Source organism: Peromyscus leucopus, chromosome 23 (genome assembly GCF_004664715.2).
Source record: "Peromyscus leucopus breed LL Stock chromosome 23, UCI_PerLeu_2.1, whole genome shotgun sequence".
Lineage (NCBI taxonomy): Eukaryota > Metazoa > Chordata > Mammalia > Rodentia > Cricetidae > Peromyscus > Peromyscus leucopus.
This window is the reverse complement of record NC_051082.1, coordinates 20,215,966-20,234,999: the sequence shown is the minus strand read 5'-3', so window position 1 is coordinate 20,234,999 and position 19,034 is coordinate 20,215,966. Positions and strand designations below refer to the sequence as shown.

At 48.6% G+C, this 19,034-nt stretch overlaps 1 protein-coding gene across 2 annotated transcripts; it reads right to left on the bottom strand.

Annotated features, from left to right (window-relative positions):
• Window positions 1-3,780: 3,780 nt before the first annotated feature.
• Ran (RAN, member RAS oncogene family) lies at window positions 3,781-7,099 on the bottom strand. 2 transcript variants are annotated; one of them, XM_028870191.2, is made up of 7 exons: window positions 6,993-7,099; window positions 6,694-6,739; window positions 6,483-6,567; window positions 6,243-6,368; window positions 4,761-4,948; window positions 4,442-4,612; window positions 3,781-4,180 (listed from the first exon to the last, which is right to left on the bottom strand). In XM_028870191.2, exons 2-7 carry the CDS (start codon window positions 6,727-6,729, stop codon window positions 4,136-4,138), a joined length of 651 nt encoding a protein of 216 aa, XP_028726024.1. In that variant the 5' UTR covers window positions 6,730-6,739; window positions 6,993-7,099; the 3' UTR covers window positions 3,781-4,135. The 2 variants fall into 2 exon arrangements, with proteins under 2 accessions (XP_028726024.1, XP_028726025.1); XM_028870192.2 differs by having other exon boundaries at window positions 6,694-6,755; window positions 6,993-7,080.
• Window positions 7,100-19,034: the final 11,935 nt, after the last annotated feature.

Sequence of the window (19,034 nt, the reverse complement as noted above, 5' to 3'; positions counted from 1 at the left end):
AGTCGATGTTACCTACAAACCGGCTACCGGCTTACTGGTCCAGGCTGACTCTAGGAGTCAGCTTGCAAGCACTCTTCCCTAGAAACCAGAGGCCCATTTTCTGTGCCTGGAGGATCGACAGCAGGGCCTGGTCATCTCCACACGACCCCCTTACTGGGTGCAGCCAGTTGCGTGACAAAACTTCCTGGGGAGACATAACACACACATCGATTCACTCCAGATACAGAACCCACAACAGACCAAACTTTACGGATACTACAGAGTCCAGCTTAGTGAACTAATGAGTTTTTATTGGGGTTACTTACAGGAATATGGGTGAGGGGTTACTTAGAAGAGCAGAAATGACTCACACAGCTGCAGCCTCAAAGCCCACTCCCAGTGTGGGTGACAACTCACAAAGCGGGGAACCCGGAGCACCCTGCATGGCCTGTAGGCAGAATCAACAGGTTTGGGGAGTGTCCTTTCCAGATGTCTCGGGTGGTCTAAACCTCTCCCAGGAAGCTTGGCTGGTTTCTGCTTCTTCCAGGCAGCTGGTGAGGTCTGAGTCTTTGCAGCTAAGTTTTCTTCCCTCTAAGGAGCACTCAGCTTTTATGGCTTACTGTGGCGGGGAGGGGGGCCTAGTGAATCTGATTCGTTTCAGGGACTTCCTAAAGCTGTTTTGAATTGCTCACTTTCCTGCTTAAGGAGCTTCCTGCAAGATGAAATGTTTAATGTCGGAGGACACTGTTACACAACACAGTCTGCATATGGACTCTATCTCCACCCCTAGGGCAAACCCTGCCTGTATTACCTACGTGTTAGAAACAAACTCCTGGTTTGAGATAGTACAGCATACAATGGAGTCCTTGTCTCTCCAAAAGAGGTCAGTTTCCAGTCGTGGTTTATATAATACCACCAATGGACTCCATAAAACAGGCTGATTCACAGGCTCCAGCCAGCCTTACTGGCTGTCTTAACCTGTAGCCAGCCATTTAAGTCTCCAGTGACTTCTAGGTGCCACATCTGAACAACACTTTAAGGCATAAGTCGGGTCTATCTGCCCCAGGACTCCCGCGCCAAGCCTCTTGGCAGACCAATGGCACTTTGTAGGGGACTAGATTCCAGGGACGTCTTCAGAGGACCCCGCTTTCTAACCCAAACGCACCCCAAGTGACTCTCAGGCTGCTGGAACAAAGCCACTGCTCCTCAGGTCACCGAGCACTGCTTGGCACTGAGAACAAACTATCCGTGCCTGGCCCAGGTCCTAAAGTGTGAGGTCCCTACCCACCTAGACAGCACCAATCTCACCTTTTTATGGCCGGTACCCCGACTGTCCAGTCATCTCCCTGCTGCCTAAAGCTGGGTCAAATAAACCAGAGTGGATCATGAACCCATAGCATACCAATGGCGTGATAAAATTCTGTTCTCAAGGTGGTGGTGCATGCGTTTAATCCCAGCACTTGGGAGGCAGAGGCAGGCAGATCAGAGTTCAAGGCCAGCCTGGTCTACAAAGCAAATTCCAGGACAGCCAGGGCTGTTACACAGAGAAACTCTGTCTCAAACAAAAATTCTGCTCTCTAATCTGTCTCTGGTTCCCCAAAGAGCAGTAATAAACCATGGGATGTCAGTGACCCAAGACCATAGCCCTCACGGCACACTGGATTCACCGTAAATTCACCACCATGTAGGCTAGGGCTGAGGGGAGGATCCAGTGATGTCTACATCAGGGATGTGTGAGATGCTCAACAGGTTGGAGGCCTTAGGGGGGAGGATACACAGTAGCTACAGGAACCTCGGGAAGTCTGAGCTTCCTATGTGGTCCTACTAGCTGTGAATGATGAGAGCCATTGTCTAGATGGCTAGGTGCCTTTCATCACCCAGCTCCACCTCAAGCTTCAAGAGTAAAAGGTACCGAGACAATTCAAGACTTGACAGTATTGCTTCCAGCATGGGTTTGATGCGGTACAGCTTTAACTGGGGAGAGTGACTGTTCTCCTGGCTGACAGTTATTATTCTGTTTCATACCGACAAGCCCAAAGCAGGCTTCTGCCCAGTTCTTACCTCCCGTGTGTCCCTGGCTGCATCTACCAGAGCCAAAGCAAGCAGTTCTGGGCTACTTCAGGTAGAGGGTGAAGCTCTTCTCCATGCTCCATATTGGTTTAAGAAAACCTCCCAAAGCCCCCAGAATAGACTATTTCTTCAATAGCTGGCTTTCCAGCTTCTCCTCAGTGACCTTGCTATACAGTAACTGACTAGTTCGAATCTATTCAGGGATGCTTTTAAAATGGGAGAGAATTTTCCCCACATGTAAAAACCAAACAGGCCAGACAGTGGTGGCACATGCTTTTAAAGGTAACCCTCAGAAGGTAAGAGGCAGGCAGACCTGTTGAATTGAGGCCATCCTGGTCTATAAAGTTCCAGAACAGACAGGGCTACACAGAGAAACCCTGTCTGGAAAAGTCAAAAACAAAACAAAAAACTGGATACAATCACACCCCTAAAATAATGTGATCTCTGCTATTTGACAGATCAAACCTCAAATCCTTAAAAAAAAAAAAAAGAAAAAAAAAGCCATTCACTACTCCTACAGCAAACACTAGAGATGACTCAGAAAACTTAGGCAAAGCAGAAGCAATATATATTTTCAACAGTTCTTCCAATAAATAACATAAATCCTCTATACTCTGGTTAAACACATGTTAAGTAGTAGCTCCTAAGTTTAACTGTTACAACATTCAGTCTTGGGTATTTGCATTCTACATCAGGTTTCACATTGTATTAATTCAAGAGATCTAATCCCAGCTGGGGGAGGGTCTTCACCTGACTGTAGCACAGCATATACATCACATTCCATCTTGAAATCAGTAAAAGCTGGTGCACAGTACACCTTTTTACCCTCCCCATATGAAGTGACTTGGCCTTCTTTGGAGAGAAACAAAGTAACCATCTAAGGGTATTTCACCCTTTAAGAACTTTGTAGACTGGACTAGCAGGGCCCACAGAATGGCTTATTTTAAATACATCTTATTACAACATAGTTCTGAAGGGATCACACACACCTAAGCAGGCCCACCCTGCTCTACAGTGGTACTCCTCCCTATTCCAGCCACTTCCTTTCCTGTCTATAAACATGTCTGGAAAAATCAGATGCTATGCCACAGCCTACCTACCATGAACACTTAAGACTGGGCTCTCTATGAAGTTCTGGAACTCGCTCTGTAGACTAGGTTGGCCTTGAACTGAGATCCTCCTGCCCCTAGCTCATGAGTGCTGAGACCACCACTCGAAAACAGAAAACATCGCCGGGCAGTGGTGACGCACGCCTTTAATCCCAGCACTCAGGAGGCAGAGACAGGCGGATCTCTGTGAGTTCGAGGCCAGCCTGGGCTACCAAGTGAACTCCAGGAAAGGCCCAAAGCTACACAGAGAAATCCTGTCTCAAAAACAAAAAAACCCACATAGATAACATCTTAGAGAACCAACATGAGACATCTCAGAAACCCCTCAAGCTTCCATCAAATGCAGTTCTACCTTCTTAGACTAAACATACTTAACATCTTCAAACAAGCTCTTCTCTTAGGTCAAACTCCCTATCAAACTGCAGGCAGGGCAGATATGCTGGCTGAGTCACAGTATTTACACCTGTAACAGGAGTTAGTTAGGTCATGACCGGATCCAAATGGTTGACAACGTAGGCACAGGGACATAGCTGAATGGACCTCAGGTAATAAGCAAAGGCATTTGTAACAAGCTTCCTTACGTTGGTTTTAAAATGCTCATAAACAAGGGATGATTCACTTGTTTAGATTATTTGAAATACAACTTTATTCTGATTCTAAACAAAAAGAATGGGAATGACAGTAACAAACAAGATTTCACCACTGACTGAATAGTGTGATGGGACTGTAGCAGTCTTATTTTTGAAATTCAGGAAGGAAACAACTGTGTTCCAAACAGCTAAATATGCAAGTCCAAAAAAAATGAAGGTATGTTTTAACTGCCACATTCACTCGAAGCCCATTCATCTCCTTCAGCATCCCAATGAAGTACACGATCTGCTTAGCTAAATAAGGTGGCACACACGCTGCACCGCTGACGTCACAGGACAGTTGCCTATAAAACTAGACTTCTGACTCAGGGCTCCAGCTTCACGTTCTCACAGGTCATCATCCTCGTCCGGGAGGGCAGTCGTTTGAGCAACCTGGAGCAAGAAACAGAAAAGAAACACTAAAGATCAAACCCGCGATGACCAAGTCAAACCTAAGTACTAACTCTAATGGGGCTGGAAGATGGCTCATCAGTTAAGAGCACTGCTAGCTCTTGATGACCAGGGTTTGATTCCAAGCATCTACATGGCTGGGAGGATCCAAGGCCAGAAGCTTATGACCTCTGCAGGCACCAGGCAGACACACATGAAGGCAAGACACCCATACTTGTAAGAAAAATTGAAAAGGACAAATACCTCTAAATCATGCTCATACTGTGCTGCCAAAGCTGGGTCCATGACCACCTCAGGAGGGGCAAGAGCAGGCATGGCAACAAACTCCAAATTAGGGTCTCCAATGAGCTTTCTGGCAAGCCAGAGGAAAGGCTTTTCAAAGTTGTAGTTACTTTTGGCAGAAATATCATAGTACTGTTTAAAACAAAAAGAAATTTATGTTTAAAAAGTCCTGTTAGTAATCACCATAAGTAATCCACACAAAACACACATTGGTCCCACATGACATGTGTACCTTACACACAATACTTTCTAAGAATGATTCAATAAATTATGAACATACCTGAAGGTTCTTCTTTCGGTGGAAGACAATAGATTTTGCCTTCACTTTTCTGTCCTTAATATCCACTTTATTGCCACACAATACAATGGGGATGTTTTCACACACACGCACCAGATCTCTATGCCAGTTAGGTACATTCTTGTAAGTGACTCTTGATGTTACATCAAACATTATAATGGCACACTGGGCTGAAAACATTCAAGGCATTGAGATGTCTTAGTCTACTGCAGCATTATCATCTTAGGCCTGCCTCTTCCGATCCACCCACTCTATCCCAATACTAAAAAAAAAAAAAAACAAACTATAATCCAAGGCACTAATTCCAATTCCTCTTCACATGAAAGCTCAAATGTCAAGACCTATTTACTCCATCAACTGCCTTCTCCCCACACTCCTGGACATCTAATCACAACCAACACCCCCTCCTCACCCCCCCAAGTTTGTCAAAGGTAAAATATCAGCATTCTAGAGGACCTCCTTTACAGTGAGGAGGACCTATGCATAAAAACTCTGCCACCTAGAGATAGAGTCTTTAAATGGCTAATGAGAACTATGCCTGACTTACAGGGACAGCAAAATGCAGTTAAAGAGGCAGCAAAAGTACAGTCCAATTTTCTGGTTAAAAAGTTTCAATTGAAAAGTAGAAAAAAAGTCTCGCTGGGCGGTGGTGGCCAACGCCTTTAATCCCAGCACTCGGGAGGCAGAGCAAGGTGGATCTCTGTGAGTTTGGTCAGTCTGGTCTACAGAGTGAGATCCAGGACAGGAACCAAAACTACACAGAGAAACCCTGTCTGGAAAAAAAAAAAAAAAAAAAAAAAAAAACACGAAAAAGAAAAAAGTTTCAATTCAGGGATCAACACTTTTGTGTCTTTACATGCTAAAAGACAGCAAGAAATCAAAGAACTTTCAATGATTTTTCAGGCTACTAAGAACGCAGAATCTTTTTCATTCATTTGTCTTTAACCACCCAACAGGCCCTTTTCCTTAAAATTTCTGTATTACTTTCAAGGAGAAAAGTTAGAACAATTCACACGGCATAGCATGTCCCCCACATGTGAAAGAGGGCCTAGCTCCTGGGGCTGAAGCTGGGTTTTAGTAACTGGCCTAATGGCTACCTTTTTTTTTTTTTAAAGTGAGGAATATTCCCGGATAACCACTGCCTATGTATCTGGATCTAAGTTTTGAAAACCAAAAAAGCGACCCTACAGCTCCCCTGCCTCCTGTTGAGTTGTAAAGACACACAGCCTACCCTAAACCATGCCTAGCATGACACAGCATGCGATCGAATGACACCAACGGACGACTCGAATAAAAAAAAAAAACATCTCCTAGCCACTCAAACGAGGTCGCCTCCCTGGGAAGGGACAAGCGTCTCCCATCTTCCTCCCGTCCTAAGTCACCAGGCAACGGCCGGATCCCGGGCTCCCCCCCCCCACGAAGGCACATGTCCCCAAGGCCAGGCCCACTTCCGCAGGACCTCACCTTGGATGTAGTAGCCATCGCGCAGGCCTCCGAACTTCTCCTGGCCGGCCGTGTCCCACACGTTGAACTTGATGGGCCCTCTGTTGGTATGGAAGACGAGCGGGTGCACCTCCACGCCCAGGGTGGCTGCGGGGGACGGGGCGGCAGGGTCAGCCATACCCGACCGGCGGCGACTCCCACCCACCCCCACCGCCGCCACCGCCGCCGCCCGCAGCAGCCGCGCAGCCCCGCCGCACCTACCTACATACTTCTTCTCGAACTCGCCCGTCAAGTGGCGCTTCACGAACGTCGTCTTCCCGGTGCCGCCGTCCCCCACCAGGACGAGCTACAAGAGGGGAAGGCAGCGTGAGCGGCCCGGTTCCCTCCCGCCATGCTGTCTGTCCTCCCGACCTCCCCTCTCGCTCGCCCGCTTGCCCGCCCGCTGGGCCATCCGGGCCGTCCGCACACGCACCTTGAACTGGACCTGCGGCTCTCCCTGGGCGGCCATCGCGGCGATCCTGCGGGAGAGAGCGGCTGCGGCACGTGCGCCCCACAAAGGCCGCGGCCGGGAAGAGCGCGCGGGAAGGCGGGGACGCGGCGTGAGACGGTGTAGGGGGGGGGGAGGGTTGGGAAGGGAAGCTGGCTGAGAAGCCCCGGGGCGCTGCCCGCTCGTTTTCCCCACCGCCGCCGCCCCGCGCCCACCCGAAGGGAACCCCCTCCGTCGCCGCCGCCGCCCGCGCCCGCCCCGATCCTCCCGGGCCCCGCCGCTACCTTCCAGCAAGAGCCTCCGCGCCTGTCCGACTGAAGCTGGAAAGATGGCGGAAGCGCGATTCAAATGCCGGAGACGCAGCGGACGCCGGCGCGCGGAGGGGGCGGGGCCTGGAGGGGGCGGAGCAACGGCGCCGCGCCCAACCACGCGGCCCGCGCGCGCGCGCACGTCCGCACGGCGGGGGGGGGGAGGGACCTCCCGACTCTGCCGATCCGTCTGAGCGCGGAAGGCTGGCGGGGAGGGGGGGGTCACGTGGTGCGGGCGAGCGGGGACGCGCACGCACGCAGAGCTGGAGGTCTTCGTGAGTCGGCGCCGAGCGCGGGCTCCCGCGCGCATGCGCTCACTGCGGGAGCCCTCTCCACCCTCCACCCTCTCACGTCACGTGGGCGGCGGCGTAGACCCGGGCCTCGTGGGCGGGAAAGGCGGGTGCGGCCTCTCTGTCGCTTGCCCGCTGATGAGCGGGCACCGCCCGACCTTCGTCCCCCGCGTCCTGTCTCCACAAACGCGCTGGACCTCGCGGGCGGAGGATCGCTGAGGTCTCGTGGCCGGCGCCCGCAGAATGAATGAAGGAGTGAATGAATGAGGGCGCGCGTGCCCGCGACCCGGCTTGCGTCAGTTTGCTCAGGCGGCTACGCGTGCGACGGATGGACGCGGCCTGGCTTTACACGCTTGGGGTCCTGCAGGCCCTAGCAAGGGCACAGACCCTGCGGATGGGGCGGGATGCAGTTGGGGGGCGTCCATGCGTTCTGCACCCCGGGACCCCTCCTCTGTTGCGTGGCCGAGGTGAATAATTCATTACTCAGAAGATAATCCACCCGGGTTCCCTCCTGAGCACCAAGTGACCAGGGAGGGATCCTCCCAGGCCTGGGAAAACAAGTTAGATTGGGCCTGCTGGGAGCCAAGTTCCACTCCCCAAAGCACCAGCAAATACAAGTGCTGCTGGGAAAATGGAAAATACATCTCTGATGACCACAGCTTGTGGCCCTGCTGTTATTTTGTACTTATGCAGTTTAAAAAGAGCCAGCACGGGCCTTGCTTAGGCTTGCAGGTGCAGGGCTAGCCTAGGCAATTTAGGGAGCTTGATAGCAGACCAATAAGAAAATAGATGTCATCCATTTTATTATAGTTAGGTAGATCCGGGAAGGATAATGTTGGGTTAAACAGTGAATGGAAGAAGGGAAAGTGGTTTGTGTGGTACAAAAAAAAAACAAAACAAAAACCAACTACATAACCTTAACATAGTGTGTATGTAATAGGCTGTCAATTACATATTTATAAAAATACAAAATTACTATATTCTTGGGTATGTGAATCTTAAATTGGCTACATTGCCTGATTCTAGTTCTTGCTTTTGGTTGTTGATAAAAGCAGCAGCGCCTGCTGGGTAGTAAGATCCCCAGTGACCCTCTCTCTCCTCTGGAGAGCTCACCAGGAAGTTTTCTGTCCTAGCATCCTGCCTCCTGAATGTCATCATTAAGTGGGCTGGGTTGTGTTACCAACTGGTCCAAGCTTAGAATTTAAAGAGCCTCCTCCTCCTCCTAGGAAACAGGAAAACAAGAAAATACACCTGAGTGAGCTCGGGCGATGCTTTCTCTGCCAGCTCTGTCCAGACTCGCAGCTGCTCGCTGCTCCCTAGTTTACAGAGACACTTGTCTCTGCCATCCAGCGTGAACTGCAAACCCAGACTTAGCCCGCACTTTAAAACCTGGCAACTGTTTAACAAGTGTGAGAACTGGGGGGTGGGGTGGGGGGTATAGCCCTGGGGGAAAAGTTGAGGTTGTACAAGGGATTGTAGAATATGATGATTAGTCTGTCTGCAGGATTTAGGGTTGCCTACTGGACAAACCTCTGAGTGTGTCCCTTGTACAGAGAGGTTTAACTGAATATGGACCGAATAAAAAGGAGAGAGTGAGCTGAGCACCAGCATCCATCTCTCTGCTTCCTTGCTGTGGATACAGTGACCAGCTGCCCCCACCTCCTTGCTATCATACCGTCTACCTTCCCCAGATAGAATAGATTATCCCATGGAACTGTGAGCCAAAATAAACTCTTCTTTCCCTAAAGCTGCTTTTTGTCAAGTATTTTTTGCCATAGCAGTGAGAAAAATAGCTAATTGTATTTTCTTCTGACTCCCCAAATGTTATGTTATAGTTTGAATTTGAAATCTCCCCTGTAGGGAGATTGAAATCTCCCCTGTATGTTGAACACCTCATTCCTCCACCGGTGGTGCTGTTTTAGACTTGTGACCTAGTGAATGGTGGTGGTGGTGGGAGGGGGGGGTGTCAGGGTGTCACCCTTAAAGATTCTATCCTGAGCCTGGCGGTGGTGGTGGTGGCGGCGGCGGTGGCGGAGGCAGGCAGGCAGCGCACGCCTTTAATCCCAGCACTTGGGAGACAGAGGCAGGTAGGTCTCTGTGAGTTCAAGGCCAGCCTGGTCTACAGAGTGAGTTCCAGGACAGTCAAGACCGTTGCACAGAGAAACCCTGTCTCGACCCCCCCCCCCAAAAAAAAGATATGTCCTGTAGTATTTGGTCAGCTACAGTGTGAAGCTTCAAGCTCCCACTACCGTAGGGTGAGACCCAATGCCATGCCATCCTGCCATGATGGACTGTATTCCTACGAACCAAGGGACATCCTTCTTCCACATGTGATTCTTTCCAGTATTTTTGGTCATAGTGACATAGAAGTTACTAGCATGCTTGCTCTGGCATGTCTGTCCTCTGCCTCCTTCCTCACAAGGTGTACATGTATGGTCAATGTCTGGGGTCAACTTGATAGACTCTGGAATTAACGGAGAGAGACACACCTCTGCATGGGTCCTCAGGGCATTTTGAGGAAACATTAACTGAGGTGGGAAAACTCTCCCCCAGGAGAGGCAGCATCTTCCCTAAGTGTCCTAGATATAGAGGTCCTAGGGATAAGCATCACTGCCCCTCCCCTTCCTCTGGATACTGAGTGTGTTTCTATCATACTCAACTGACATCCAACCCAGCCTCTTCAGCTTCCAGCATGGAACACTGGGATTCTTAAGGCATTCGGCTTCATGGACTGAGCAGCTCCTGGTTTTTCAGGCTCTCCAGCATGTAGGTGGCCATGGTTGAACTGCCCAGCACATGTCGTGGAAACCGTTTGAAAACATACACAGCCATTCTATTGGTTCTGTTCCCCTAGAGAACCCTGTCTAATACGTTGTTTAAGCGTCTGTTTGTTTGTAGGTATGTGTAGTTCAGAGGACAACATGTTGGAATTGGTTCTCTTCTTCCATCATGTGGGGCCTGAGGATTGAACTCAGGGAGTCAGGTATGGCAGTTTTACTCCACTAAGCCATCTTAAAGGCCCCCAATACAATGCTATGCATACACATGAATAAATACGAATACATACATAAATGAAATTCTTAAGAATCAAGACCTCGCCGGGCGGTGGTGGCGCACGCCTTTAATCCCAGCACTTGGGAGGCAGAGCCAGGCGGATCTCTGTGAGTTCGAGGCCAGCCTGGGCTACAGAGCGAGTTCCAAGACAGGCTTCAAAGCTACATAGAGAAACTGTGTCTCGGAAAAAAATAAAACAAAACAAAACAAAAACAAACAACAATAAAAAACAAGACCTGTGCTTATGCATGACATCTCCTCTGAAATGTTTGAGAATGTCTAGTACACAATGCTCCTCATGTATTTCTTAGTTACAGACATTTGGCCACACAGCTTCTGTATACTGACCAACACCATGTTACCTAATCTGCAGAACTTAATCCCATTTATGATGCTAACAGGTGTCTAATGTGGGGCCCATCCCAGAGTTACCTGTTGCTTCCGTTGTCAGGTCCCCTTGAGTCTTTAGATCTAGAGTCTGGACAGTCCCTTGACACTTCTGCAGAGTGTTCGTTGAACCAGGCATTTTGCAGGACATCCCTGCTGTTGCTTGAATCTGGAGGGTCCCCCAAAGGCCATGTGTGAAAGGCCTCATCCCGGCATGGCAATACTGAGCAGTGGCCTAGAGGGGGGCTTTAGGTTGTTGTCACTGTACCCCCCCCTCCCCAGACAGAGTTTCTCTTGGAACTCGCTTTGGAGACCAGTCCGGCCTCAAACTCACAGAGATCCGCCTGCCTCTGCCTCCCAAGTGCTGGGATTAAAGGTGTGCACCACCACCGCCCGGCGTCACTGTACTCTTTATGGGGCCGAAGTCTCGTTCTCTTTCGGGCCATGAGCTAATCTGGCCATCTCACATTCCTGCCATGATCTGCTGCCTGCCCATAGACCAAAGCAATGGAGCCGCCAACCAGCCACAGGCTGAATCCTTTAACACTGTGAGTGACCAGGCTTTCTCACCACAGGGTGATATCCCAGGCATATGCTGGATAGCAGCAGAAAGCAGACAGAGCCCCCTTTCAAATGGTGTCCAATACTTCCTTGTAATTAACTTCCGGGTATGCAGCATGGATAGCGATACCACAAGAGGGGTAGTGTGACCTTCCTCCAAACTTTGAGGACACAGACAATCTTAAACCCCCCTCCAGGACCCCCCTCCACCCTTCTCCAGCCCTACAGTCATTTGTTTCTCTCTCACTCCAAGGTGCCCTAGCTTTGCCTCCCTCTCCAGCCCTGTTCTGCTTCCCTTCTAACTCTTTGGAGCCCTCACAACCTCTCTGTGTGTGTGTGTGTGTTTTCCCCGAGACAGGGTTTCTCTGTGTAGCTTTGTAGCCTGTCCTGGAACTTGCTCCATAGCCCAGGCTGGCCTCAAACTCACAGAGATCTGCCTGCCTCTGTCTCCCAAGTGCTAGGATTAAAAGCATGCGCACCACCATCGCCCGGCCCTTTCTGAATCTTTTTTTTTTTTTTTTTTTTTTTAGTTTTTTGAGACAGGGTTTCTCTGTGTAGCTTTGCGCCTTTCCTGGAGCTCACTTTGTAGACCAGGCTGGCCTTGAACTCACAGAGATCCGCCTGCCTCTGCCTCCCGAGTGCTGGGATTAAAGGCGTGCGCCACTGCCGCCTGGCCTTTTCTGAATCTTATTTCAACCGAATTTGCTCCTGTTCCAGGGCCTTTGTACTTACTGGTCTCTCTGTCTAAAGGCTTTTTCCTTACACTTTTGCCTAACAGGCTCCTCTTCCCCCTCAGGCTGAAGCTCCTTGAAGGGCCCAGCCTGAATACCCTGTTCAGCCTCATGCTCAGCTAGGCATTCCCCATCAAAGCACCGACTCATCTTCCCCAAAGCACTTAACTGGAAATATCGTGCATAATGACTCACAGGTTTGTTATTTATCTGTCTCCTTACTAGAGTAAGTGAAGTCACCTGTCTGTCCTATTCAGTGTGGAGCACAGAACCCTGAATATAATGCACACCCCCTAAGTAGCCATTGGGCTTTCAGCTGGCCCTTCAGCTCCTTCTGAGCATGCAGTGCATAATCAGAAATAGCAGAGCTGTGTTCTAGTAGGAATCCTGGTGAGTCAAGGCCTTGAGGGTGGTTCAATGATAGAGCCCTCGCTCGGCACTATTGAAATCAAAATTAAAAAAAAAAAGATGATGGAGATAGAAGTGCACACACCATTGGAAGTTTAATAGCTCATAGAACTCATAGAAGGAGTCATTCAGCAGATAAAATGTACCGAACGCAGGACTAGTATTTGTTGTTCCTGCAGTCTCCGTCAGGTTCCTTTTCTTTGCAAAGGAGTAAGAAACTCTCGGACATTTTCCATCTCATTTCCCAGCCTGGGGACGAACATCAGCAACTTCTCAGATGCTAAAGTGGAGAGTGTGGCTCACACATGTGCCTGCTTGGCCTTGACACAGAACTTCTTTCCCCAAAAAGCAAAAAAAAGAGCTATGCCAGATACCCGTGCGTCTAGGCGCCCTGGCTTCATCTCTCTTCTGGAACGTAGGATTGTGCAGAGGGTGCGCTGTGCCCTGAACTGTATCCGACCTGTGTGCTTCATGGCTTCACCTGCCCGGGATCCCAGCACACCTCAGATCTGAGCTAGCTCCTGGCATTGTTTTCAAGAATTCTCTGGTAATCTTTGTTGAAGGAAAACTCCACACTGGCCCTCTCTGAGGTCATACAAACACTTGCCGACAGAGAGGATAGTCTTTAGTGGAGCTGTCTGCAGATTGTGCAGGGAGCTCCAGGGATGGCTGTCTCAAAGCAAGCCAGCAAAAAACCAGACTAGGGCTGGAGAGATGGCTCAGAGGTTAAGCACACTGGCTGCTCTTCCAGAGGTCCTGAGTTCAATTCCCAGCAACCACATGGTGGTTCACAGCCATCTATAATGAGATCTGGTGCCCTCTTCTGGTGTGCAGGCATACGTGCAGACAGAACACTGTATACATAATAAATAAATAAACCTTAAAAAAAAAAAACAGACTAGAAATGAACTGGATAAGTGAGTAAACACAGATGGCTGTCTTTGTACAAGACGGTGTTGCTCATGTGGGTTCAGCCAACTGCATGTTGAAAGTATAAGGGGACACTGTATCCTTACTGAATGTGTATGGGGCATCTCTTGTTCCTATTTCCTAAATAATAGTTACTATACGACTACTTACATACTGTATACATTGTGTGAGGTAACCTATGGTTTTAAAGTACTCAGGATATTAGTAGGTTACATGCAAATCTGACTTTGTTTTTATATAAGAGACCTGACCCTCTGCTGGTCTGGGTACCAGCAGGGCTGCAGGTGGTTCCAGGACCCAATCCCCATGGATACAGAATGATAGCTGTCCAAAGGATGATGACTGCTAAATTGGAAAGGAGGAAGGAGGTGGCTGGGCAGGGGGGATGACCCCAAACTATCCCTGAGATAGCAAGGGAGGAACAGGACCTCAGAAGGTAAGGGAGGGTGCTAAGGAGACCTGTGAAGGAAAAGATTCCAGGGAGAGAGTGTAGCATATGAGGACCACTGTGTGAGTCAAACAAGCATCAGGTCAGAGCAGAGATGAATAGAAATGGGTTAATATAAGTTATAAGAGCTAGCTAAAAACAAGTCTAAGCTACTGGCCAAGCATTTATAATTACTAAAAAAAAAAAAAAAAGACCACTGTGCAGCTGAGCTGAGGAGCTGGGGGAAGAAGAGGTGGGCCAGAGAGGCTGATGGACACAAGCTCTGTTTGTTTTTGGTGATTGTGACGGGGATTAAACTCAGGACCTCAAGCAAGCCAAGTTGACTCATGTTTTGGCTTTCCCTGTCTGTAGATACTTGTAGTATGTATTGTTTATTCCCCATCCCATTCCCATTTTAACACTCCTTCCCCCAAAGTGACTATGTTTAGATGTAGGGCCTTTGAGAAGCGATGAGGTACCATGTAGAACCTCACAAATGGAGAAATGGGACCGGTGTCCTTATCAAAGTCTTCCCTGTGGCTGTGGATACAGGTCAGTTGGTAGACTGCTTGTGTAACATGCAGGAGGCCCTGGGTTCGATTCCTAGCACTGGATCAGAAGTTCAAAGTCATCTTTAGCTACACAGGGAGTTTGAGGCCAGCCTGGGTCAGAGACTGTATTGAAACAGAGACAAAAGTGTGGTAAAATAAACCTGGTAGAAGTCGGGCAATGGTGGCGCACGCCTTTAATCCCAGCACTTGGGAGGCAGAGGCAGGTGAATCTCTGTGAGTTCGAGGCTAGCCTGGTCCATGAAGCGAGTTCCAGGACAGCCAGGACTGTTACATAGAAAAACCTTCTCTCGAAAAATAAAAAAAAAAAAAAAAAAAAAAAAAAAAAGAAAGAAAGAAAGAAAGAAAGAAAGAAAGAAAGAAAGAAAGAAAGCTGGTAGAGTGGTGTAATCCCAGCATTTTCAGGGCAGAAGCAGGAGGATCAAGGCCAGCCTCAGCTACATAGTGAGTCCCTGGCCTTCCTCAGAGTATCTCAACAACACAAGAGTCCCCAGGGAGCGCCTTTGTTCCTCCCCTATCCCAGGACCCAGGAGAGGGAAGAAGCTTTCCCAGACCCCAGCTCTGGAGGCCCTTGATCTCAGACTTGCTGCCGGTGGCATGTGAGGGGTGTCTGTCAGACCAAGTTGGTTTCCCAGGTTAGGTAGGAATGATGGCTATTCCCTAGCTAAAGGGAGGTTTTGTTTGTTTGTTTGTTTTTTTGTTTTGTTTTTTGTTTTTTGAGACAGGGTTTCTCTGTGTAGCTTTGGAGCCTGTCCTGGAACTCACTCTGTAGACCAGGCTGGCCTCGAACTCACAGAGATCGGCCTGGCTCTGCCTCCCGAGTGCTGGGATTAAAGGCGTGCGCCACCACTGCCCGGCTGCTAAAGGGAGTTTTAAGAGCAGTGTGCTGGTCACCCACAATCCAGTTTCTATGATACTTTGACCCTGTGTCCCATGTCACTTTAGAAGAATCTAGTCTTCAGAAAGGAGAGAAAATACCAGAAGAAAACCTAAAACTGTTTGAGGACTTCTCACAAGTTGAAACAGGCCTGAGATGCCTATGGATAGAGATGTAAGGATGTGGGGTGTGTGTGTGTGAATAGATAGCATTCCATTATATGGCTTTCTAGCATACACTCAACTGTGTATTTATCTCAAACATTGGCTTTTTTAGTTTCAAGATGTGCGCACATTTTAAATGCTTGGTTTTAAAAGTGGCCCCTTATAAGCGGTGTCAACAGCCAATGTGTGCAGCATAACTATCCTATTTATAAGATAATTACAAGGTGTCATCGGCTTAACAAACTACCACAAACTGAATCCCTCAATAGGACAAAAATGGATCCCCTACCTGGCCCTGGTATTAGACCCAGGCCTCAAGGTTGCTAGGCAAACACCACTACTGAGCTATATCCTTCAGCCGTTTTTTTCACTTTTGACTTGGAGACCAACGTCTCACTAAACTGCCCAGACTATCCTTGAATCCACTTTGCAGTCCCGGTTGGATTTGAACTCGGGGTCCTACTGCTTTGTCCTCCTGAGAACCTGGGGTGACACGTCTGCACCACCAAGCCCTGCCAGAGATGTTTCTGGAAGTCTGAAAAGCAGGAGTGGGCAGGCCATTGGAAGTCTGTGCCCTGCTGCCCCTGAGCTTTTTTTTTTTCCGAGTGGCTGGCATTCATGGCCACCCCTTGTTTTGTAGACATGTGGTTGCAGTGATTTAGCCATCTCCTAGTTGTGACATCCCTCTGCATGTTTTGTCTCTGAGGTAGAGCTCTTGAGTCATGACTTCAGCTCATGGTGAGCTGAATTGTAAATGGCCATTTCTTCTAAGGTCCCATTCATATTGTAAAGGTCTCATTCATAGGGAGAGGGGGTTAGAATCTAACATCTATGGTTTTTTTGTTTGTTTGGTTCTTGGTTTTTGGCTTTTTGTTTTTCCCAGACAGGGTTTCTCTGTATAACAGCTATGGCTGTCCAGACTGGCCTTGAACTCACAGAGATCTGCCTGCCCTCTGCCTCCTGAATGCTGGGATTAAAGGCACGAACCAACACTGCCCAGCTGAATCTAGCAACTTTAAGGCCATACCTTTAAGGCCCATACCTTTAATTCCAGAGCTCAGGATTCAAGAGGCAGGCAAATCTGTGTGAGTTCAAGGCCAGGCTGGTCTACAAAGTGAGTTAGTTCCAGGACAGCCATGAATATTGCACAGAGAAACCCCGTCGTCTCAGAGGGGAAAAAAAAAAAGTTCATGCATACAAGGAGTTTGAGGCCAGCCTGTGTTCCAGGAGACTCAATCTCAAAAGAAACAAAGCAAATAAGCCGGGCGGAGGTGACGCATGCCTTTAATCCCAGCACTCGGGAGGCAGAGCCAGGGGGATCTCTGTGAGTTCAAGGCCAGCCTGGTGTACAGAGTGAGTTCCAGGACAGGCTCCAAAGCTACACAGAGAAACCCTGTCTCAAAAAACAAACAAACAAACAAACAAACAAAAAGCAAAACAAAAGATTGCCCTACAACCCAATTGCTTCTATCTTTAGTGTTTAAATGTTTTTATATATAAAAAAACATGCTCGGAACTAGAAAAAATCATCCTGAGTGAGGTAACCCAAACCCAGAAAGACAGTCATGGTATGTACTCACTCATAAGTGGATTCTAGATATAAAATAAAGAACAATCAGACCACAACCCATAGAACCATGGAGGCTATATATGTAGCATGGAGGTCCCTAGGACGACTGTGGCTTATAATAAATTTCAGTTTTACTCAATTTTTGAAAAAAAATAGCCAAATGAATGGAAACACATGAACTATGAACCAAAGGCTGAGGGGCCCCCAGATGGATCAGGCCCTCTGAATAGGTGAGACAGTTGATTGGCTTGATCAGTTTGGGAAGCAGCTAGGCAGTGGGACCAAGTCCTGTGCTCATTGCATGAGTTGGCTGTTTGAAACGTGGAGCTTATGCAGGGACGCTTGGCTCAATCTGGGAGGAGGGGACTGGACCTGCCTGGACTGAGTCTACCAGGTTGATCGCAGTCCTCGGGGGAGGCTTTGCCCTGGAGGAGGTGGGAGTGGGGGGTGGGCTGGGGTAAGGGGAGGGTGTGGGAGGGGGGAGAATAGGGGAACCCGTGGCTGATACATAGAACTGAATGGAATTGTAAAATAAAATAAATAAAAAACAAAAACAAAACAACAACAACAAAAAAAAACATGCTCATCTTCTCCTTTCCATCCCTCCCTCCTTCCTTCCTTTTTTCTTCTCAGATCTGTCTTGCTACCTGAAGCATTAAACCTATCCAGAGGGTGTCCAGCTGGGTTTATATTTGGGAAGCACAAACTAATACTCCATATTTTTGTTTGTTTATTGTTTTTTTTTTAAGACAGGGTTTCTCTGTGTAGCCCTGGCTGTCCTGGAACTCACTCTGTAGATCAGGCTGGCCTGGAACTCATCGAAATCAACCTGCCTTTGCCTGGAGTGGTGGGATTAAAGGTGTGCACCACCACCACCCAGCATAATGCTACACACTTAAGGATAGGCTCCCACAAATTTGTGGCTGATCACTGGTAAGTTCACTCCTTCTTGCAGAGCCTTAGCTCACCTGCCAGCATACTTAAGAATGAAAGCTAGGCCAGGCAGTGGTGGCACATGCCTTTAATCCCAGCACTGGGAGGCAGAGCCAGGCGGATCTCTGAGTTCGAGGCCAGCCTGGTCTGCAGAGTGAGCTCCAAAATAGGCTCCAAAGCTACACAGAGAAACCCTGTCTCAAAAAAACAAAAACAAAATAAAAGAAAGAAGGAAAGAAAGAAAGAAAGAAAGAAAGAAAGAAAGAAAGAAAGAAAGAAAAGAAGAAAGAAAGAAAGAAAGCTACTGTGCACAGCCATTACGAGGCTCACATAGGAAGATAGGGTTCACTTTGGCTCACAGTTCAAGGTTGGGGACTTCACGTCAGCAGGTTGGAGCAGCTGGTCCCATGGCATCCACAGTCAGGTAGCAGAAAGAGATGAATGAATGCTGGTGCTCACTCAGCTCCCTTTCTCCTATTTATTGGGTTCAGGACCCCAGAACATGGGAAGGCGCTGCAAACAGTTAAGAAGGGTCTTTGCTTGTCAATTAACCTAATGTAGATAATCCCTCATAAGGGAGCCCAGAGACTTGTCTCCTTGGCGAGCCTATATCCTGTTAGGTTGACCATCAATACCCTCCCATCACAGGGTGGTTGGCTTCACAGAAGGGACATAGGAAGGTTGGAAGAAGCTTGTTCTGTGGTTTTCCTCACATTCCACCCTATGCACACCTCTTTGCTGCTGATAATTTGTCCTCTTCCCCTGTGTGATTATTTGAATGTGAAATGTCTTCCACAGGCCAGTGCGTTTGAATACTTGTTTGAATACTCTCAGGCGCTTGGCACTCTTTTGGGAGGTTGTGGAACTTTTAGGAGGTGTGGCCTAGCTGGAGAAAGTGATGACCCAGCTTTGGGGGCTATAGTTGGTTGATGCCCCCACCAACATGGGCCGTCTGCGGCCATGCCTTTCCTAACACGATGGACTTTAGCCCCTCAAATCGTGAGCCAAAATAAATCCTTCCTCCCTTACTCGGCATCTGATGGGTACACTGTCACAGTGACCAGAAGAATAGCTGCGCTGCTTGAGTCTCCCATCAGAACTGCATCAAGGGGGAAAC